At 43.1% G+C, this 23,802-nt stretch overlaps 1 protein-coding gene across 1 annotated transcript in view; it reads left to right on the top strand.

Moving 5' to 3' along the window:
* Nucleotides 1–23,802, top strand: part of SLC29A3 (solute carrier family 29 member 3) — a 79,224-nt gene that overhangs the window by 15,319 nt on the left and 40,103 nt on the right. Inside the window, exon 3 of the mRNA XM_068258257.1 lies at nt 20,496–20,578. Within this exon, the coding sequence (XP_068114358.1) occupies nt 20,496–20,578 (83 nt within the window). The remainder of the gene's footprint in view (nt 1–20,495; nt 20,579–23,802) is intronic.

Here is a 23,802-nt window from a genome sequence, read left to right as displayed (position 1 = left end):
GGACACCTGAAGTGAGAGGTGCATGGTGGCTGCCATTTTTATTTCCTTTTAAACCATGGCAGATGCCTGGCAGTCTTGCTACATTCCCCATCCCTCTCACTCACCTTGAATTTGATGCATTTTACTTACAAATACATGGAACTTTCCACTGGAGCCATCTGACTGAGAGTGTTTACTCAGGAGGAATAGGTTCATAACATGAGCAAAGCTGGTGTAACAAACTCACCTTATGACGAGTCCACCTGTTTTTGTGTAATGGCCTTGCCTGACCTTTGTCGTTATGTTTGATTGCCTCCTGGAATGACCTTTGTGTACCTCACTGTTCTTGTCTAGTGCTTTGGATAACCATGTACCTCTGATCTCTCTTTTATGGCCTTGGCTTGTTGGACCCATCTGGCCTGCTTGACTGATTGATACTGCGCTTCCCTTCCCTCTTGTTACAGAACTGGTCTACACCAATACTAATACCTAGCCTACTAATACCCACCTAGCCTAGTGGGGTTCTGATGGCACTTCTGCCTTTATTAAGGCCTGGGTGTAACCAAGTGCTGGGATGATATATAAAGTTTCCCAAGATTGAGCTGGAATATGTCACATAGGGTTAAGACTGCACTGGAGATCCACCAGACCTTACAGGTGTATTGTGAATGTGGGAAGATGTGATAATACACAAGGTATATGCATGTCTTGTCTTTTTAATACATTTAAACTGCATATGTGATAGATTTTAGCAGGGGCCTCGGAGATCAGTGTGGAGTCGGTACAAAAATCCACCGACTCTGTCTCCTCAGTTTAGGATTCCACCGACTCTTCGACTCACTCCTCTAATTTGCATATTACAATCTTGTTGATTGAAAGTATGTAACATGAAAGTTGTCTCTCAACTGCCAACACTTACGAATTTTAAAAGACAACTGAAGAGAGAAGGATATGTAGACTGCCATATTTATTCTCTTTAGTCATAGACTAAAACTAGTCCTTGGTAAGAGTACTTGAAAAAGGTACAGACCGGAACAAAGAACATCTATCAGGCCCTAGGCAATGTAACAGTGGGTACATGTAAGAATGATGTGCAGGTACTCTGCAGGGGAATGAGGCGATTCTTCCTCTATTACACGTTCTTCATGCACAGTCTGAACATGGATCAGGCCCTAGGCAATGTGACTGTGGGTACATGTAAGAGTGATGTGCAGGTACTCTGCAGGAGAATGAGGCGATTCTTCCTCTATTACACATTCTTCATGCACAATCTGAACCAGTTTTATGGGTGATAGACAACACCTCTGTGTTCAGTGTGCACAACATTCTCAGTGGATTCCCTGCAGCTCTGTGGGGAGTGCATATGTAGAGTATAGTACTACAGTGTAACAAAGTAAACCTGAGACAGATGAAATTAAAGTTTTATACATACCTGGGGCTTCCTCCGGCCCCCTTCAGGCTAATCAGTCCCTCACTGTCCTCCTCCGCCACCTGGATCTTCTGCTATGAGTCCAGGTACTTGAGCCAGTCTGGCGTCGTGCGCATGCACACACTCTGCCACCGGGAGTGTACTACACCTGCACAGCACTATTGCGCAGGTGCAGAATGCTCCTGGCTGTAGGAGCAGCACGTGGCCGGACTGCGCTGACTGGCTGAATTACCGGGACTCCTAGCAGAAAATCCAGGTGGTGGTGGAGGACAGCGAGGGACTGATTGGCCTAAAGGGGGCTGGAGGAAGCCCAAGGTATGTATAAAACTTTTCTTTTCATCCGTCTCAGGTACCCTTTAATTCGTAGTCACCAAACCAAATTTTAACAACGTATCAAATTATTTGATTTCATGAGCAAAGAGAGTGCGTACATTTGCATAAATCAGCATCAACGCACAATTATTTCCATCTCATTGACCATCTATATTAGTGACACGGCTAAACATCAGGCTTTATTCTTACAGCATAGATGTTATTTAATGTAGATGTACAGCAATCCGCGCCTAATGGATGAGCAGCAGCTAACGTGGACCAGGTAATCCTCAAACACCTCAAAAAAGAACAGATACATACAAATGTCCACAGCGCTAAAATGACAATATCTCTTTATTAATCCACAATAGATGCAAATAGTATTTTTGATTCTAGGCTAAAATAAGCACCTTCCCCCTTCAGTATCATCCACTCAAGACACACAACACCCACTCAGCCCCACTGCAGTGAGATAGTTCTGAAAAAATGTACAAAAAAAGGGGATCCCAGTAAAGAATCAAAAAGATGGAATATTCCAAAAAACAAATGCTGTTAAATCTTCATTAGCATGCAATTAACTGATGATACCAGCGCATTCACAGCAGATATTATTAATATATTGTATTGTATTAAATATCCTGAATAGTCCTCCTCATAATCCAGTAGGAATATATGAAAGTTCCTCATACAGGCATATGGTGCCACAACTTCCACAAGGGAACCTGCTGTCCGCAATTCTGCAGAATGAAGTAACTCAAACCCCATACATTGCCCTCCAGCCGGCCGGGTATGCAAGACGGATCCCTGCACTGCCTCAATCCGCTCACTCTGGCCAGTCTTGTGAGTACGGAGAGGCTTGGCGTGTGCAAGTGTGGTGAGTCCGGATCCTATAAACACAATCCTGTATATCCGGTAGATTGGAAGATGCGCTCCACAGCGGGTGGATTAGTTTCCAGTGACGTCACTGATACGTTCAGCGAATGGACGCTGACGTTTCAAGGGGTACGCCCCTCTTCTTCAGAGCTGTCCCTCAGCCTTCATCCACCGCTTATGAACGCCTCCTCACGTATCCACCCCTTCACCATGGAGACCGGACAGCACTGTTTATCTACGGTTTCCCAACACTTGTAAATCCTTTCTGATCACAGCCTGCCTATTGAAACTGTGGCATGCAGGGAAGATTAGTTTAATAGTAGTAGGGATGTTTATTGCCTAGATTACAAAAAATAAATAAAATAAAACTGTAACATCATACTCAAAAAATATATATAAATATATATTTAGCATATATAAGAGATTCCTGTGTACACATCATATATACTATACAGTCACAATCAGATATGTATATCTAACTTTAAAAATACAGGGATTGCTCTATTGAAGCAGCACAAGTAAGTAATTTTGAGTGGTTTATTTCATTTTTGTGGACTAAACACAGCTATTACTGTATGTATAAATTATTTATGACTATTATTTTAGAAATAGAACATTTTATCATAGTTTCTATTTTACTTACAGTTTAAATTTATTAGGAGTCGGAGTTGGTGCATTTTTTCCCGACTCTAGGCACCCAAAATTGCTCCGACTGCACTACTCCGACTCCACAGCCCTGGATTTTAGCCTCCCTTTTAACTGCTGAGTTACATTTTTGACTGCTGTTGTACCTCTCATTATGACCTGCTTTTAGGTATCTTATGCTTCTTCACCCACATCCCTTCCCTATAGGACAGAATGTGCTTTTGAGCAGAAAGCAGAGCAGCTGATCTGTACACTGATCACAGGTTTCTGTACATCTATTCTAGCAACTGTTAATGTAAAGGGTTGTCTAGTGAATATGTAAATTATTTAATCAATGTTTGTCCAATGTAAAATCTCACCTCTGATTTCCATTGATAAATGTATGTGATGCTGGCATTTTTACTGCTGGCAAGGTGAATTACTGTGGAATATTTCTTTCCCCTCTGTGACGTGAGCAGGAACATCACATGATTCCACAGTACTGTGGGACAGAAGGCTGATTAACATCATAGTCGAGGATAAACATCACTGAGAGGGTGGGGTTACATACCAATAAACAGCAATATATAGTTATAAGAAGCGTACATCTAATAATTTGTCCTGCAGCTGGCAGTATAATCTTCAGTGAGGTGCAAATATGCATTCAAAAGAAATCAGCAGTCTTAAAGAGACTCTGTAACAAATTTTTCAGCCTTAGTTCTTCTATCCTATAAGTTCCTATGCCTGTTCTAATCTGCTCTGGCTTGCTGCAGTCTTTCCTAACTGCACTGTCTCTGTAATAAATCAATGTATCTTTCCTCTGTCCTGTTTGTCGGGCTAAAGCTTGATTGTGTGGAATGTGCAGGGCTGCTTGTGATTGGTAGAAGCGATACACACCCTCTGCGGGCCCCCTGCATACTCTGAATGACTCACACTCTATGCTTAGCTGAGCCTATTAGAAGCTGGTTAGTTTGTTTGTAAACACTGCCTAAAACTGTTAATTACAAGCCAGGATTGCAGCAGAGAGTGGCAGAAACAGCACAGAGGGGCACAGGAGAAAATAATGAATAGAATGGTATGCTTTTTATTGTAAGAATATTAGAGTAAAGATTCTCTTTAAGCCTCATATACACGGTACAATTTTCCAGAGAGAAGAAATTGCATCATATGTAGACGTCCAAATTGTTTCCGATAGATTTTGCGTACCCAAAATCATCACAAAATCGATCATAATCAGACCGGTCGGAAATTTATCTAATAGATCCATCCTGGCGGAAAATTGTACCGTGTGTACCCAGCTTAAGTGTTATACTCATTTTTCAGTGTATTTAATGTTTTATAGGAAAAACGTTTTTTTATCACAATACTACTTTACCCTGCACAGGCTTTACCACTCATTACCTCTCACTAAAAAAACAAAAAGGGAACCCATCAACCTTCACCCCCCACCTGAGGCCTGTGCAAAGTTTTTGGCAGTGAAGCAACTCTCCTCTCCTGGCTGGCATAGTCATCCATTAGTCTGTGGGTCCATGCGTTCTGGTCTTCATCCTCACTGGCCAGGTCTTCTCAGTGAACCTGCGGCATGTTATGTAATAACGTGCGCCGTGCCACAAAGGAGAGGAACCCCTGTGAGGATGAACACAGGAACCCACAGAGCGATGGACTAGTGGAGAAGTGTGCCAGCCTGGACAGGTGAGTCACTCACTACATTGCTGAACACTTTGCAGGGGCTGCTGGGACTACACTATAGTTGCTAGGAGACCTGGAGTAAGGGGTGGCAGCTGGCATGGACGCCTGGGGATTGTTTTGGAGATATGCCAGCAAAAAAGGGGCCCACGGAGCGATGGACTAATGGAAAAGACCCTGAATAGGGTATCTTGTTTGCGGGGATTGCTTTCAATCAAGTTTGTGTTGACAGGCTGCAGCATTTTCACAGTACGCTAAAGCTGGGCAATAACCGTAGAACATTTATTCATCCAATATTACCATTTCTATGTAATAGAAGGTATCTGCCTAAATTATCCATTCAATATATACCCTCAGTTTACCCTTATACTACATAGATTTGTTAAAATTGTATGAAAAAATGTTATTGTTAGTGGCCATCTTAAGATTCATATAGTACAGCCGCAGGGGAATCTTGGTGCAAGAAATTAGGGTACCGTTCTTGTAATCGGGTAATATCTCAACACCTGGCACTTACCTCCCCCTATCCTTAACTGAAACGAGTCTCCCTCCCTGGTACGTTATTGTAGAACACTGACCAAACCCCATTCTTATCCCCTTACTCACACTGAATTTGTACAGTTATACTATAGCCAAACTAATCACTGAGCTATGCACTGCCCCTACTGCTATGTAAGTTTCTCCCCAGAATTTTTTTTCCAGCCGGGTTGCATAAAATAGTAGTCAGGTGGCATGAAAAAGTAGCCTGGTAAGGCGAGATGAGAGAATGCAGGGCCGGTGCTTCTGTGAGCAACTCTGCTTACAGCGTAGGAGGAGGTGAGCCAATGACAGCCGGGTGCTCACCAAGACTAGTGCTGCTAATAATGGTTTTCTTAACTTGTAAGTATTTCTCTCATTCATCAGCTGGGGCACCCTCTGGAGGATTGGCTCCGCCCAAACCCCAGTGGAAACACGATGTAAGAGTATAAAAAGCTCCCACCCCCTTGATCCCCAGTTAATTTGTGCTTCCAGCTCCCATTTTTTTTTTTTCCTCACCAGAGGGTGAGTTGAGTCCGGCGCAGAACCTACTTTCAGTAGACGAGGATGAGGGCTTTCTGAGGTGCTGCTGCCATGCTTGCTGAAACGCCACAACCAGACTTGGCTGTTTCAGCAGCCGCTTTCCTCCTGCGCGAGCCACGCTCTGGAGATTTTGTAGCGGTGAAGCGCATACGTCACTTCCACTGATGTCAGAGGAGGCGGTCGGAAGTATGCATACTTCCTCCTATTTAAAGATTGCCGATAATGGAGGATCAGAGCGCCTATACTGCTGCCGCCACCGCTGGAGCGACAGCCTCGGCTGCATCTACATCTGCGTCAACCGCTCCCAAAGCGCTGACACAGGCAGATGGTGTGGTGAGTGGGAGAACTTTCTCCCTGTTGCACTCCAATTTTGTAATATAGAAATGTATGTTAACTGGGATCTACAGTATATCTCTTCTCTTTCAGGCTAGAGTGGAGTCTAAGTCTACATCCTCTAGCGGTTCTGAGAGACCTAGATCTTGGAAATGTTGTCAGTGTTCTGTCAAATTATCTTCTAGCTATACTAAGGCCTTATGTCAGCCTTGTATAGATGCGGTTATTGCATCTGAATCCTCGGCTATTTTTAAGAATGTCCTTAGATCTGTTTAAAAAGGACATTAATGAAACTTTGGGGAAATTCAAAGATTCTCTTTTGCCGAATCCGCAGGATGTAGCAGTAGCAGATCCCTCATATGCTCCCACTCAACCGCATGCTCCTGTTATTCCTCAAATCCCCGAGTCTGGTCAGGGAGCTCTCCCTCAAGTACCTATCGATGCTGATTTATTAAGGGAGGAAGGAGAGGATGAAGAGGAATTGGAGGGTAGAGAAGATATATCAGAAATGGAAGAGGCGGGGAGGATGCTCTTTCTGAGGAGGAATCTGACTCCGAGTTAAAAAAGGCTTCCAGATTTTTGTTTAATACTGAGGATACTGATGAATTATTAAAGGCTGTGTTTTCTACTGAACAGATTCCTGAAATTCAGAAAGAGCTTTCTGCACAAGATCAGGTTTACTTGGGTTTAGTACAAAAATCGGGTAGAGTTTTTCCCTTCCATCAATCACTGAAGGATATTATGTCTCCGTGGCAAGAACCTGAACGAAAACTGTTTATTCCCAAATCTGCCAAAAGGAAGTTTCCATTTGCTCCGGCTGATATTGATCAAATGTCCTAAATTAGATGCATCTTTATCTAAATACTCCAAAAATGCAGAGTTGTATTTTGAGGCTGCAGGAGTATTGAAAGAAGCAATGGATAAAAGAATTGATCTGTCTTTAAAGAAAGCTTGGGAATCAGCAGCTTTTTTGCCGTGTGTAGCAGCCACATGTATTTCTCGTAATCTCAGGGTGTGGATGGACAATTTGATAAATCATGTTAAAACCGGGTCTGATTTAAGCACATTTTGAAATCGGTGGCTTTTTTTGGCAGATGCTGCAGTAGAAATTGTTCGGGTTTCGGCTCGTACCATTGCATTAATTAATTCTGCCTGAAGGGCTCTCTGGCTCAAAACATGGGATGGGGATTTAACATGTAAAAATAAACTGTATTCTGTACCCTTTGAGGGAAATTTGTTATTTGGTAAGGAATTGGATAATGTGCTTTCCAGATCTGCAGAGAAGGGTAAACCGTTTCCCAATAAACGCAAGACATTTAACACTAAAAAAGCTGGGTTGTTTAGGAAACCCTCTCGGGAAACATCTAAGCAACCGGTACAGCAAAATAAATGATCCTTTCCATCTGGCAAAGGACATGGAGCATTCGCTCTTGCGAAACCTACCACCCCCAAAAGAAAATAAATGACTATTTGCCCTTGGGGGGAGCTTCAATTTTTTTCTGTCCCAATGGGAATTGATCACTCTAGATCCATTTATTTTAAACATAGTAAAGGACGGGTATCGTCCACAATTTTTTGGTTCCACCTCCCCCCAGGGTATTTGTGAACAGATTTCCTCGGGATCAGGAGAAGGCCCGGGGTCTTTCTATGGAAATTCGGAGATTAATTTCAAAGAATGTAATCTTTCCAGTTCCTTAAGTGCAGGAATTTCAGGGCTATTTCTCCCACGTTTTCTTGGTGACAAAAACCAATGGGAAGTTCAGGTTCATCCTAAACCTAAAATCCCTGAACCCATTTTTAGTTTACCAAAAATTCAGGATGGAAAACATTTATTCAGTCAGGTCTCTGCTCCAGGGGGAGGAATTTTTTGTGTCAATAGATTTACAAGACGCGAATCTTCACATTCCGATTGCCATGTCTCATCAGAAATTCCTGAGATTTGCTATTCGAATGCCGAACCAAACGTGTCATTATCAATTTCAGGCACTTCCCTTCGGCATAGCATCAGCTCCATGTATTTTCAACAAGGTGTTAGCAGAACCAATAACATTATTAAAGGACTTATGAGGCGAAATTACTAAAAAAAGTAAATTACCTGCCTCATCTTTTAAGGCACGGAGGACGCCGTCCACGTCCTCCGTACCGATCCGCCGGGTCCCCCCGCTCATTAGCCCCCTGGGCCGGCTGCCGACTCCACGGCCCGGGTCGGGCTCTCCTGCTTCTTGCAACATGGCCGCTTCCTCTGGCCGCGGCTGCGTAGTCTGCCTGGCCGCGAGTGCGACTGCGCAGCTCTAGGGCCAACCCCCAGATCCACGCTACGTAGTGTGGATCAGGGGGGTTGGCCCTATAGCTGCGCAGCCGCACTCGTGGCCAGGCGGAGTGCGCAGCCGCGGCCAGAGGAAGCGGCCATGTTGCGAGAGGCAGGAGAGCCCAACCCGGGCCGTGGGGTCGGCAGCCGGCCCGGGGGGCTAATGAGCGGGGGGACCCGGCGGATCGGCACGGAGGGCGCGGACGCCGTCCTCCGTGCCTTAAAAGATGGTAAAGCAGGTAATTTACTTTTTTTAGTAATTTCGCCTCGTAAGTCCTTTAAGAAGTCAGGGAAAAAGCATATTTCCCTATTTGGACGATCTACTGATTTTTGCCAAGACAGAGGGGAGACTCAGAATTCACAGGGAACTAGTCATTCAGACACTAGTGTGAATTGGCTGGATCATAAATTATCACAAGTCAAATTTAAATCCAACTCAGACCATTACTTTTTTGGGTTATGTGATAGACTCTATTCGGGGAAGAATATTTCTCAATCCAGGGAAAGTGGAAAAATTGCAAACAGGAGTGAGAGCTTTATTGTTGCTTCAACAAGTTTCCATAAGAGAGATCATGAGAGTAATGGGTCTAATGACAGCTTCCATCCCGGCAGTCACCTGGGCACAGGGTCACTCACGGGTTCTACAGAACTGATTGTTGAGAAGAACTGGTTGTTGAGAAATTGGGACACAACACTGGAATCCCTGGATTCACAGGTTCAAATACCAGCTCAAGTGAAAGCAAGTTTTCACTGGTGGCTTTAGTCACTGAACTTAATTCAGGGCAAAATACAAGATACATGATGGATTTATTTGCCAAGTACGGTGGTGCCGTACTCAAAATTGCTTGTGGTACACATGGCTTAGGCAAGTACACAACAACAGTTGTACATGTTACATATACAGCAAGATTACACACGTTGACAACATTTACAGTACATTTACAGCTATGATTACACGTACACAGCATCTGGAGGCAAGAAAATCCGGTGAGGATTTACACCGACGCCAGTGCCTGGGGTTGGGGGGCCACGGTCATTGGTCAACATTCCCAGGGGAAATGGTCCAAAACAATCTCCAGCAAGTCATCCAACTTCAGAAAACTCCTGGCTGTGAAGGAAGCTCTTTTCGCTTTTCAAGACATGATTCACTTGAATCATGTTCTCATTTTTTCTGACAAAATATCCACGGTGGCGTATATCAACAAACAGTGGGGCACCAGATCGGGGAGTCTGTCCCTTCTAGCGTCGGAGATTTTTCGTTGTGCAGAGCGCAATCTTCTGTCGATAGAGGCGGTTCACGTAAAAGGTTCCCTCAATCTGGAAGCGGACTTTTTGAGCCGCCACAAACTGGATCACACTGAGTGGGAGTTGAATCAAGAAACTTTTCTCTGGGTCACAGAAAAGTTGTGATTTCCAGAAATCGATCTCTTTGCATCCCCAGTGAATGCAAACATTTCACAGTTTTTCTCTCTTCACAACAGCATGAGTTCTCTGGGGTTGGACACACTCTCTCTCCCATAGACTTTCAACTTGGGGGTATGCTTACCCTCCACTCAAACTACTACCTTGAGTACTCAAAGTTCAGAGAGAAAAATCAAAACTAATTCTCATAGCTCCTGTGTGGCCCAAGAGAGCATGGTTTTCCACGCTACTGAGTCTTTCCACGCAACTTCCTCTGTGTCTTCCGATCAGGCCTAACCTGCTTCGGCAAGGTCCTCTTTATCATGCCAGGCCGGAGTTGTTCAAACTGACAGCATGGATCATGAAAGGGTGATATTGAGAAATAAAGGCGTTTCTGATAAAGTCATTGACACTTTGTTGAAATGTAGAAAACCGGTTGCTCACAAAATATACAGAAAAATTTGGAAGGTGTATACATCCTGGTGTGCTGCACTTAGCAGAGCTCAGTGTAATATTGGAACCATTCTTGATTTTTTTTCAAGATGGAGTTGAAAAACGTTTGGCCTTAAAGCGGACCCAAACCAAACATTTTTTTAATTCAAAATATTTAGTTGCACCACTCTGACACATACAAAGATAAACACCCCTTTAAGCCTATGAGCATTTTAGTGTATGCTTTTCACCCTTCTCGTTTCATAACTAGGGTTATACAGGTGGCAGTCATTACTTCTGAGCTTAGTAGGAGGTTTTAGATCGTGGGTGTGTTTGTCATCAGCTACCCTCACTCACAGGGACATCATCTATGTGAAATCTCACACAAGCTGAGATCGCCTCCCCTGTGACATCATCAGTAGCAGCCTGTGTTTTTTTTTTTTTTTTATCTCCTCCACCAGTTTTCTGGAAAAATCCTGGCGATATGAAAAGAAGGGAGGGGTCCCTCCAATAAATGTAAAATATTTTATATTTGTCATGATGCAGCTGAAAAAAGGCTGCTATTTATCATTATAATTTAGGAAATAGATTTTATTTCTGAAATCTTGTATTTTTATTTTTTGTCCACTATAAGTACTCTTAAGGTGCAGTGTTCGGCTTTGTCGATTTTGTTGGATAGGCCTTTGGCACAGGAAAAATTAATCAAGGATTTTTTTCCGGGCAGTCCAGAGATCTACTCCGCTAAAGCAAAAGGTTCCTCAATGGGATTGTCTCTAGTTTTAAATGTCATATCTAGAGCTCCCTTTGAACCAATTGAGGAAATTGATTTAAAACTTTTGACTCTCAAAGTGGCTTTTCTAGTCGCAATTACTACTTTGAGGAGACTGGGTGATCTCCAAGCATTATCTATTAAGGATCCTTTTTTTAACGTTTTTTTTCCGGATAAAATTTCATTGCGTCTTGATCCAAATTATTTACTTAAAGTATCTTCAGATTTTCACAGATCACAGAATTTAGTCATTCTCTCGTTTTGTGATAATCCTTCCTGTGCTAAAGAACAAGAATTTAATTGTTTGGATGTCAGGAGAGCTCTTGGCCCATATGCAATTGGTTTTTTCACCTGAGTTGTCTCCAGGAGATAATTTTTATAATCTCTTTAAAATAAATTTTCTGCATTTTACAATTAAAAAAGTACCCACAAGTTGGTGAAAAAGTGTGATCAACTTTATTTTTATTATTTTCTTGCCTGCTGGTGGCTTGAAAGGCAATTTATGACAAGTTGTGAAAATATCACCTAGGAGAAAACTCAGGAAAAAAAGTGAATTGCATATGGGCCCTTTTGTCTTATTTATCAAGAACTAGAGGGTTTAGAAAGTCTTCTCATTTATTTGTTTTATTTATGGGAAAAAATAAAGGACAACAGGCTTCTAGGCAAACTATTGCTAGATGGATCTGTGAGACTATTTCTTTAGCCTATAAGACTTCAGACTCCACTCCACCGTCAAGTATCAAAGCACACACTCTACCAGATCCATGTCAACTTCATGGGCAGAGAGAGCAGGGGCTACAGTTCAGCAAATGTGTCAAGCGGCAACTTGGGCTAGTTATTCCACTTTCGTTAAGCATTATAGAGTGGACGTCGTATCTCAGCAGGATTTGTCGTTTGGCAGGAAAGTGCTACAGCCTGTAGTCCCTCCCTAGGTGGGTATTTTTCTTGTGTATCCCTCCAGAGGGTGTCCCAGCTGATGAATGAGAGAAAGCACCAGTTAGACTTACCAGTAACAGTGTTTCTGTTCAGCAGCCGGGACACCGTCTACTGCCCACCCTATCCTGTCGCATTACCTTGTACCTATCCTTTTTTCGTTAAGTGGGTCACTTGGAGGTGCTTCGCTCCTCTTTTTTTCCTGGTGTTCCAATCTATTTTTTCTTTATATACAGTACACTGGGGATCAAGGAGGGGGGGAGGGGCAAGAGCTTTTTATACTCTTACATCGTGTTTCCACAGGGGTTTGGGCGGAGCCAATCTCCCAGAGGGTGTCCCGGCTGCTGAACAGAAACATTGCTGCCGGTGAGTTTAACTGGTGCTTTTCATTAGTATTTTGAGACAGTTTTTATCCAGTTTATGTAAATGAATTTTATTGTTCAGGTTTTTTTGGTTATAAAGATTCAGGCTCAGATTTAAATGGCATGAATATACTATACTATGTGTAGAGGAGACCTATGCCCTTTTATACGAAACTCATGAAGTTCTGTTTCAGATGATGAATCATTTCCTTGAAAATGTGCATTGAAACAAAAAGCAGGTGAAGTGGCATTCAGTTTTTCCTGTCTGTCACCCAAAAAAAAAAAAAAAGACGTGCAAGCAAATTTTACAGAATTGAGCAGATGATGGCATGTCTGAGGGAGCTAGCACACACTTAGCAGCACAACATAGAAGGGGCATAAGCTGTAACAGATGAACCATTCCTTAGATCAGGACCCTCGGACTCAAGCACCTCAGTTATCCCTGAATTAAATGTTGATATGACAGAATTTAATCAGATTTTTTAAGCTGTTCCTGAGAGCCTGTTCACATATAGTGCAGTGTTGAACCCCTGGCATACTTTCTGTTCACAGGGGAGAATGGAGCAAAGTGTAGGTGTGAGGAAATGTGGGTGCTCAGTTTCGGCAATTAGAATATCTGTAAAATTAACAGATATTCTATGTTTTAAATGTGTAAAATAACAGTAAATAATTCCGGTATTTTGCCACACCTTAATCTAACACTGCTCTCACACAGAACCCTCCCATACTCTCCCTTAGTGATCCCTAACTTGAATCATCCCCTCATGCCTATCCCTTAACGAGAACCCAAGGCGGATTTTCTAAATCTTAATAGGACACCGAAGCATGTTCTCTGCACAATGACATGCTTCTGTGGCCTTCTGGTGCCGCCACCAGTCCCCCCTGGGCTCTGCTGTCCCCCCTGAAAAATAACGCCAGGCTAGCGACAATCTGCTTGTCACTAGCCTTCTGTTTACCTTATATTTGTCAATCACCATACACCTCCCCCGCCTCCTCCATTGCATGGCTCCCGCCTCTGTCCCCTCGCTCCCGCCTCCATAAGTTTCCTCCAATCGGAAGCTAAGCTGCAACCCGGAAGTACTTCCTGGTCACAGAATAGGGGGAATTAGACAGGCTAAACTCTCTAAGTACATACAGGGTGCATTTCTATAGTCTAACCTATATAGCCTAAGACTTAAGTCCTCCATCAGGTCCACCTGTGTGGTGATTGGTCACTTCTTGGGAGGGGTATATATATATATATATATATATATATATATATATATATATATATATATATATATATATATATATGTGTGTGTGTATATATATATATATATATATATATATATATATATATATATATATATATATATATATATATATATATATATATATATATATATATATATATATATACATATATATACATATATATACATATACATATACATACATACATACATACATACATACATACATACATACATACATACATACATACGGTTTAAATTGTAGCAGTATGTCATCACTTGATAAAGAGTGGTTTGTCCGTTCGAAACTGCAACAATCCGTTGTACTAAGAAAACCTACGCTGCAATTTAAAATGGTTCTGTTCTCAAGTATACCCTCTGTTTACAGCATGCAGCAAGAGCTATATTATAGAGCTATATGGAGCTATAGTTACACCCTGATCTTGCTGTAAAATGTCCTGGCTTTGTTTATTCACATTTTGCAAGTGAATAAAGTCTACTGCTCGAGTTGTCAGTGCTGGTCATGCGATTTTTGTGGGATTAAAGAACTCTGTCGTAGCCAGATGAACTAGACCAATGGTTCCCAACCGGTCAGCACCAGGTATGTGTTGCTGCATCCCCCTGTTCTGCCTCCTCGACACTTGTCGGCTCTGTCCTCCGCTCAGTCTATTAGTGTAACTACAAGAAAATGGCTGCCGACATCCGCATTTGCAGACATCGGCGGCCATTTTTGTAGCCCTGCACTAACTACTATGAGCGGAGGCAGAGGAAATCAGGAGGAGGGAGCCAGAGAGGAAGCACTCAGAGCAGAGGAGGAGAAGGGGTGGCTATGGAGTGGTGAGTGAAAGGGGAGCTCAGAACGTCCTCTCTGCTCTAAGGTGATAACCTTTATAAAGCAACCTGAACTCAGAATGTCCTCTCTGCTCTAAAAGATAAACAGCATAAAAACCTTTTGCAGATTGCCCCTGCAGCAACCTTACTGTACCAGCAGCAGCATATTATCCCTGCAGCCTTCCACTCATTGTGCAGTAGCAGCATTGTGTCCCTCCACCACCCTCCCCCATAGTGCTGGCAGTAGCATATTGTCTCTGAGTCCCCCATTGTGCCAGCAGCATCAGCATATTGTCCCTGCAGTCCAACCCCCCCCTCCTTCCCATTTTTCCAGCAGCAGTCACATTGTTGCTGCAGCCCTGCAAAGCTCTAGGTCTCATTTTCCAGAGATTTCGTGATTATTATGCTTTTTTATCATACGTGACGTGTCACGGATATATGAACGTTTGGTGTGATGTGACGGGTCACGGATATCAGAATGGTTGGCGTGATGTGTCACAACCAGGTTGGGGACCACTAGGACTAGACCCTGCAGAACAGTAGCAAGTGAGGAGAGCTAAGAAGTGCACAATATGATAGAGAGTAATGTCCCAAGTAGAGATGTGGCGAACTGTTCGCCCGGCGACCATCTCTGGGGCTTTTACTACTTCCGGGTCGCACTGACCCAGAGTAGTACGCCTGCGCTGCCCGGCGGAGCGCGTCCTAGATCGCGCTCCTGTTGCCGGGCACTCTCTGCGCATGAGCGTGATGTCGTTCATGACATCATGCGCAGAAAGTGCCCAGCAACAGGAGCGCGATCTAGGACGTGCTCCGCCGGGCAGCGCAGGCTTACTACTCTGGGTCAGTGCGACCCGGAAGTAGTAAAAGCCCCAGGGATTTGGAGATGTTCACCGGCGAACGGTTTCCGAACCGTTCGCCACATCTCCAGTCCCAAGCACAAAGCAAAGTTCAAGCCAGGCCATACAATAGAAAGGCGACACTGTATGCATGTAACACAGTTCAGTGGGGAAGCCGTCCAGGCATAAGATAATGCAGCTGAAGCAATGCACAATGAAGCATGCAGCAGCAACAAAAGGTGACATAATGCATACAGCCTTATGCAATTAACTTCTCCTGGGCCATATGCAATTAACTTTTCACCCTGAGTTTTCTCCTAGGAGATAATTTTTCATCTTGTATTTAAAATAATTTCTCATCACTCTGCCATTGAAAATATACTAAAAAAAATTGGTAAAAAGGTGCTTTCAAAATTATTTTGAGTATTCTATTTCTTGCTATTGGTTTAAAAGGCATTTCTTTTGCAAGTTGCAAAAATATCTCTTAGGAGAAAACTGAGGTGAAAAAGCGAATTGCATATGGGCCCTGATGTCTAGGTCATGGAAGAGTAGGCACAGTGCAGGCTGAGAAGTCCAGTGGAAATCTTGTGTGGAATGCTCACTATGAAAGTGTAATTCCATGTACATAATGCCAAGTCACATGCAGAGTAGGGATAGCAAGGGCAGGACCAGCTTCCCGTAGCAGCCAAAACACTGGGAGAGGTCAAGCCGATGTACCCCGAGAGAGAGGTTATGGAAAGGAGCAAGGTGAGCATGGCAGTAGAGTAACAGACCACCAGCCACGCTAGTATCCTCGACATGTTTCGCCGGTGAATCTGGCTTTTTCAAGAGGGCATGGTTAACAAGCTGCACACATCCACACAGTGTCCAGGTGTATGCGGCTGCCAGTCAATCACAGCGCCCACCTGCCCCAGCTCCACCCCCACAAAAGAGGGAGGGATAGCAAGAGGCTAAAAAGGCATCGTCCCCTAGAGGGCAGGGCAGGTACAACTCACGACAACACCCGGAGGACACACACAGTAACACACATCGTACCTACAGAGACTCCTAACCAAAAAGTCAGGTCAGTGTCTTTTAGAAGATTAAGAGTAATGGGCAGGAACAAACAACTGGAAACTAATATAAATATTGCATCAGGTAAATAAACCCAAAGCAAGACCCAAATCTGGGTTAATTCTTAAAGAGAACCTACATAGTTCCTTTAATATCTCAACTCTGCCCCATTAAATTGGGCACACTACATCGAGGGGAATGTATAAAATTGCCATACTCATAGCGGAGTAATCTTTTTTTTTTTTTTTTTTTTTTTTTGTTAGTGATCTGTACTTGGGGAGCTATGATGCTGGCTTGTGTAAAGCCCCCTCTACACCATGCAATTCCGCGTGCAATTGATTGAATTCGATTGGATCAAATTTGATTGGATTGATTAAATCTGACGTTTCCGATTGGGATTCGATTGGTAGTGTGGTCGATTTTGCATAGTTATCAATGCAAAATCGACCACACTACTGATCGAATCACAAATGGACATGTCTGAGTTAATCGATCCAATCGAATTCTATCCAATCGAAATCGATCACATGCGGAATTGCATTGTGTAAGGGGGGTTTAGGCTCCAGGACAGTTCAGTACTCACTTAAGGTTGAGGGAAAGTATCAGTTAGATTAGGATTACAGATTAACAGGAGCTTTGGTTGTATAACAATGTAGTCTGCTGCAATGTCCTACTATCTGGCCTCCCCTTAAAACACATTGCACCCCTTCAGTCAGTCATGAATGCAGCAGCTAGACTCCTCCATCTTTCCCACCGCTTTGCTTCCATTTCTCCCCTCTGCAAAGCCCTACACTGGCTCCCTATCTGCTTCAGAATCCGTTTTAAGGTTCTGTGCCTTACCTACAAATCTGTGCACAAGACCTGCCCAGCCTACATTTCTGAGCTCGTCAACAGATATATACCTTCCCGCCCCCTCCGGTCCTCTTATGATCTCCGCCTGACCTTCCCACGCATTTCTCATTCCCATGCACGCTTGCAAGACTTCTCAAGAGCTGCCCTCACCCTATGGAACTCCCTTCCACTCCCCCTTAGACTCGCTCCTTCCTTCAACACCTTCAAGCAAGCCCTCAAAACACATTTCTTTAAAATGGCCTACCCCACATCTACCACACTTTGGCCACGATTCATAAAAAGCATTGCGATAAAAAAAATCTGGGCAAGAAAATACCGCACTCGGTATTTTCCCGGTCTGTGTGCTAATTCATAAAGATTTTCCCAGCTGCCTTTGAAGGTCGGTAAATTACCGCAGCCCATTGAGCGGTAGAGCAGTGTGGCGATATGTCTCTTTTGCCCTGCACAGATGACTCACACAGACGGCTCTCTGCACAGATGACTCACACAGACGGCTCTCTGCACAGATGACTCACACAGACGGCTCTCTGCACAGATGACTCACACAGACGTCTCTCTGCACAGATGACTCACACAGACGGCTCTCTGCACAGATGACTCACACAGACGGCTCTCTGCACAGTTGACTCATACAGACGGCTCTCTGCACAGATGACTCTCACAGACGTCTCTCTGCACAGATGACTCACACAGACGTCTCTCTGCACAGATGACTCACACAGACGTCTCTCTGCACAGATGACTCACACAGACGTCTCTCTGCACAGATGACTCACACAGACGTCTCTCTGCACAGATGACTCACACAGACGTCTCTCTGCACAGATGACTCACACAGACGTCTCTCTGCACAGATGACTCACACAGACGGCTCTCTGCACAGATGACTCACACAGACGGCTCTCTGCACAGATGACTCACACAGACGGCTCTCTGCACAGATGACTCACACAGACGGCTCTCTGCACAGATGACTCACACAGACGGCTCTCTGCACAGATGACTCACACAGACGGCTCTCTGCACAGATGACTCACACAGACGGCTCTCTGCACAGATGACTCACACAGACGGCTCTCTGCACAGATGACTCACACAGACGGCTCTCTGCACAGATGACTCACACAGACGTAGGCTCCCTGCACTTTGCATTGTTAAGAGCTCTCCAGAAGTGTTGGTAACTTGTTAAGACCTCACCAGAGGTGTCGGTAACTTGTTAAGACCTCACCAGAGGTGTCGGTAACTTGTTAAGACCTCACCAGAGGTGTCGGTAACTTGTTAAGACCTCACCAGAGGTGTCGGTAACTTGTTAAGACCTCACCAGAGGTGTCGGTAACTTGTTAAGACCTCACCAGAGGTGTCGGTAACTTGTTAAGACCTCACCAGAGGTGTCGGTAACTTGTTAAGACCTCACCAGAGGTGTCGGTAACTTGTTAAGACCTCACTAGAGGTGTCGGTAACTTGTTAAGACCTCACCAGAGGTGTCGGTAACTTGTTAAGACCTCACCAGAGGTGTCGGTAACTTGTTAAGACCTCACCAGAGGTGTCGGTAACTTGTTAAGACCTCACCAGAGGTGTCGGTAACTTGTTAAGACCTCACCAGAGGTGTCTGTAATTGTCATCAGGCTTACCGCTTGTTGAAGGCTTTATGAATTGACATTTGCTGACAATTTACTAATATGTTTGGAGGTAACTACAGCCAAGTCGGTAATTTTCCTCACTGCTCGGTAATTTCAGTTTTTCATGCGGTAACAGCCTTTATGAATTGACACATTGCTAAGTGCTCGGGAAAGTCTGCTGTTTTCCGCATTACCGCATGTGGTAATGCTTTATGAATTGAGACCTTTAACTCTCTCAATCAACCACCTTTTCCACAGTCCTACCTCATGTGTCCCTTCCCCACCCTTTAGATTGTAAGCCTTTGGCAGGGCTTCCCCCCCTAAGGGTAGTGTGTCCTTCTTAATTTTACTACCCCGGCAATGACACCCTTCTCATGGACTAACTCGGACTTCTTTTACCGGGTCTCTGTAAAACGCATTTTGTACCCCGATTGCATGTATAACCTTGTGCAATGTTGTATAACCGTTTGTTATTTCTGTCTGTCACCCCTTGTTACAATGTATGAATCCCTATTTATTGTCCAGCGCTGCGTAATATGTTGGCGCTTTATAAATACAATTAATAATAATAATAGTCAGAAATGAGGAAGAGGTTAGGAGGAGTAGGCACAGGAAAGTGGGTTTGAGGTTAGATTTAGGCATAATGCAGGTGGGTAGACTAGTAGATGACTATAAAAAGCCATCTGGGTCAGCAGAGGTCAGGATATTGGGGTTTGCACAGTCAGCTATGATATATTTTGCTCCAGAAGTACTGTGCCACAAGACATGCATGCTTCTCCGAGTTCTTGCTCACAAAAAACCTATATGCCACTCATAAGTGTCTGCTGTGAACTTTCATATATTTTTGTAGGTTAATTGTGGAGGCACGTTCCATTTTACTTCAATTTACCTGCAGCTATTTAGTTGGAGAATTCCAACTGAGTAAATGGTTAGGTTGTATGTAAGTGCCTCACTAAGGGCCCATTTCCACTCACATGCGATATAAAGCAAATAATAATTATACAATGAATTGTATGTGTAGTACAGATAACAAATAGAACATTAGTAGCAAAGAAAAGTCTAATTGTTTTAAAGTTATATAGCTTTTCTACATTGGGACAGTTTGCAAAAAAAAAACGTATTCAATGGAATTTACTCCATTGAAATTGCATTGGGTATGCGTATTTTCACAATGCAAATTCTCACAATGTCAATTCACACCATTTGGAAACGGGCCCATAATCCCCTACATTACATTCCCTATTTACCTTGGGCAAGTGATACGGCTTTATACAAACTGAAAAAAACATGTCACTGATGCATTACAATAATTTAAAAATTCTGTACAGTAAATGCTTTGTTTCTTGATGTATATTAGTTTTTTTTTTCTTTTTAAATAATATATTGCTCCTGTTCTATATCACCTAAAGCTCACAGCAGAAATGTTAAGGGCATTGGGGCTGATGCATGGGCGTGTGATACAGTAATGGCATGGGGAAATGTTCATTAAGAATTATTTTATAACATTAAAGCCCTTGTGCATATTGTACCAGGAATTCCTTCATCTGATTCACATCCCATTTTCTATTGCAGGACTATTTTGAAAGTTACTTTTCCATTGCCACTTCAGTGCCATCAGTGCCATGTCTGATGCTCAATTTCTTCCTGGTGAACAGGTAAAGGTTGCCCTTGCAGTTCTTTCTATTCTTATACTGTACTTTGTAGTGTAATAAGCATTCCCTCATTAAGCATTTACTATTTCCCACAAATGATATTTGAAGCGGTATCCAAAGGTCAAATTTACATACAAAATAGTTGAAAGCTATTTAGTGTGGTGTTCTATGGGTTTCTTCAGCAAATTTCAAACAAAATGACACTCAGAGAACAGATGAGCTATGTTAAACATGCTTTGCTTATTACATTTTAAAAGCTCTGTCATATTCTTAAGTGAGTTAAATCTCCCCTGTCTATGTGTAATAAAGATGCAAGCATGTCTCACTGGCCACTAGATGCTTTCCTTAGAATTTATACAAAGTGTATATAAGTGTATAGTATAGAGTGTGTGTACTAGGCCTGAACAATTTTAGGAAAATATTAAATTGCACGATTTCTGTCAGAAATTTCGATTTTGATTTACGATTTTCAAAACACAACGATGGATCAGCACATCGAAGGTGAGTATGAATGCCCGCAGTATAGGTATCCAAGTATAGGTGCCCCAGTATAGGTAAGCTAGCTATAGGTTCCGCAGTACTGGTTAGCCAGTATAGGTGCGGCAGTACAGGTTAGACAGTATAGGTGCGGCAGTACAGGTTAGATGATATAGTTGCCGCAGTACAGGTTAGCCATCCAGATCCCCTTCAGTGTATATAGCCAGATCCCCTTCTGGTGTATATAGCCAGATCCCCTTCTGGTGTATATAGCCAGATCCCCTTCTGGTGTATATAGCCAGATCCCCTTCTGGTGTATATAGCCAGATCCCCTTCTGGTGTATATAGCCAGATCCCCTTCTGGTGTATATAGCTAGATCCCCTTCTGGTGTATATAGCTAGATCCCCTTCTGGTGTATATAGCCAGATCCCCTTCTGGTGTATATAGCCAGATCCCCTTCTGGTGTACATAGCCAGATCCCCCTTTAGTGTAGCCAGATGCCCCTTGCCTCCTCTGGTACCTGCTCTTTTATTCTCCCGGCCCCCTCCTTCAGTAAGTTCCGTTCGGCTTCACCGAGAGTGAGAACAGAACAGGTACCAGCAGCAGCAAAAACCACCACTATGACAATCTCAAGATCTTCTTGCCCCAGATCACGATTTTTGCTTTAAAACCAAAAATCTGCAAGCCCTAGTGTTTACTATACTGTCTCCATGCATACATTTAAAAGCGCCACAAGCTAATTTGGGTACTGGGATAACCCAAAACAATCCTGTTTATAGGACACAGGAAATAGTGGTAGTAGAATATTGGTAAATTTAACTATCCTCTCCCTACTCTCGCACAGTACTCTCCTAGATGGGCAACTAACCTTAACCCCATGGCCACCTAACCTTAATCCTATTTCCACACATGCAAGCAACCCTTTTGCTCCAGTCAGGACCCAGTCAGACTATAGAGTAACCCCCACTGATAAGGAATTACAGCCATTAAACTGTTGCCTGGCACACAACAGCTTCTGAGTGCAGGGGATGGATAAAAAAGGTCAATTGTTCAAATATTTTAACTCTGGGACACTTAAAACACTGTGTCATAGAGCAGAGAAGACAAAATATTAAATCTACTTTTTTAGTTTTTTAAAAATATAAAACTGTGTGATATCGACTAAGCACTCCACCTGCTCAAAGCTGCACTTTTATTGGCTAGCAACTCACGGATACAGCATTAGCCACCGATCTCTCACCTGGGGGATTGAGTCCCAAATGGTACGGGGTCCAGTAATTGTGCATGTGTATGTACCTTTGGACTATGGTAAGAACATGAGTCTATGACTATAGTATTATTTATATTATGAGCTGCGCTAAGGAATTGTTAGCAACTCTGTGGAAGTTGTCAACAGCACTGTGGAAGTTGTCAACTCCATATAAATGCTTAATAATAATGTATTGCATCCTCTCTGCATCTCTAGTTTGTGGAAAGAAAGGCATGAAGCAGTTTTTGGCTTTAGTGCCTGGTTTCTAGAAAGGCCACCGAGCCATGGGTCTTTGCTGCTGCAGCCCAGGCTAGACATTGAAGAGGAGTTGCTGAATATAAAAGAGGAGGCTACATATTGAAAAGGAAGTCTGAAAATTACACGAGAGAGTTGCTGCTGTCCAAAGAAGTGGTGCAGGAAAGAAAGCTGCTGTACATGGATTAATACTGCACATGGAAAAGCGGCTGCACATGTAATGGGAAGGCGGCTGGTGCATGTGAAAAGGATGCCACAGGAAAGTTGGCGTAGAGGCGAAAAAAAGGAAAAATCCAATATTTGTGGCTACAACACGTATTGCAGGGGAGCACTGCTTGCTTCCTCAGGGGTTGTAGATGAAACTGTGGAAAAGGGAGTGGCTTATCAACTGGAAACAGTGCCCAATCAGTCATGGACTTGTTACCTCTCAACCTTCTTACTATTGAGCCTTTGGTATGGATATTGCCTGATGTTATGTAATTAAGCAAGTAACAGTACAGAAATCACAGGTAGAGAATAACTTTGTTCAGAATGGGATTACACCTTTCACCTCCTGAATTTTGGAAAACATACGTTTTCGTTATTAGTTTTACAAGAACTAAAGAGTTGAGATGTTTATCACAAAATTATAAAATTCAAACCGCTTCTATTATTTGCTATGATTTTTCCTTTTTGGTTTCTGGGACATTTTCTCTGGCAATAGCTGATAAGCAATGCAGGTGGGATCTATACATTTGCACCCAGCGCAGACAGCTAATTATCTCCCAACAATGGCAAGTATGGGAAAGTTCTCAGACCTCTATCTGCATTCCGTGAACAGAGGTTATTAGCATCTTGATCCTGTCACCAGTATATATGCTGTTAAGGCTGAAAATAGTTATCCAGACCCTGTGGAGGATGGCAGTGTTAGGAAAAAAAAATAACTGACAAAGTAACAGTTCATGATTGGGACTAAATTTCCTATTTCACCTAGGAAAATAAACAACATTAACAACAAGGATCTTGACTGATTTCTTCGTATAATTGGCTGTCACAAAATGATGGGTAGTGTCATTTTAGGCTGAGGCACACAGTGATTCACAAGCAAGTGGTGGAGGTTTAACCCTTTGTTTGTTTTGAGCTATAATTGTATCCCCTGTAAGCATTGAGAGATTAATTACACTACTGCTCTTCTTGCTTTTTGTACTATTTTAAGAGAACCTGAGGCTGCAATAAACAAAAAAAATTCTGTACTTACCTAAGAAT

The sequence above is a fragment of the Hyperolius riggenbachi genome, chromosome 10 (assembly GCF_040937935.1).
Source record: "Hyperolius riggenbachi isolate aHypRig1 chromosome 10, aHypRig1.pri, whole genome shotgun sequence".
NCBI classification, from domain to species: Eukaryota; Metazoa; Chordata; class Amphibia; order Anura; family Hyperoliidae; genus Hyperolius; species Hyperolius riggenbachi.
Note: the sequence above shows the minus strand (reverse complement) of the source record. Positions and strands in the feature narration are given on the sequence as shown.